This window comes from Meleagris gallopavo, chromosome 3, assembly GCF_000146605.3.
Source record: "Meleagris gallopavo isolate NT-WF06-2002-E0010 breed Aviagen turkey brand Nicholas breeding stock chromosome 3, Turkey_5.1, whole genome shotgun sequence".
NCBI classification, from domain to species: Eukaryota; Metazoa; Chordata; class Aves; order Galliformes; family Phasianidae; genus Meleagris; species Meleagris gallopavo.
The window spans coordinates 80931545-80931783 of NC_015013.2; the positions used below are offsets into that span (position 1 = coordinate 80931545).

Here is a 239-nt window from a genome sequence, read left to right on the forward strand (position 1 = left end):
ATGACCTCGCACTTTCCATCTCAAAGACTGAATATTGCGAGAAGCGCTTTTCAGCCCCCAGGAATTCTGCGCCGCCGTCGCCGGAGGGACAAAGAGGTGCGGCGACACGGGGGCAACGTGTGAGAGCGGCCCCCGGGCCGCAGGTTGATGTGCAGGGAGCCGAGCGGCGGGAGGCAGCGGCGAGGACAGCGCGGCCGGGGGCTGCTCCGCGCAGCCCAGAGCCGAGCCATGGGGCACAG

At 68.2% G+C, this 239-nt stretch overlaps 1 protein-coding gene across 1 annotated transcript in view; it reads left to right on the forward strand.

Moving 5' to 3' along the window:
* DEPTOR (DEP domain containing MTOR interacting protein) overlaps window positions 1–239 on the forward strand; it is a 73879-nt gene continuing 73640 nt past the window's right edge. The window contains exon 1 of the mRNA XM_031552974.1: window positions 1–119. Within this exon, the coding sequence (XP_031408834.1) occupies window positions 1–119 (119 nt within the window). The remainder of the gene's footprint in view (window positions 120–239) is intronic.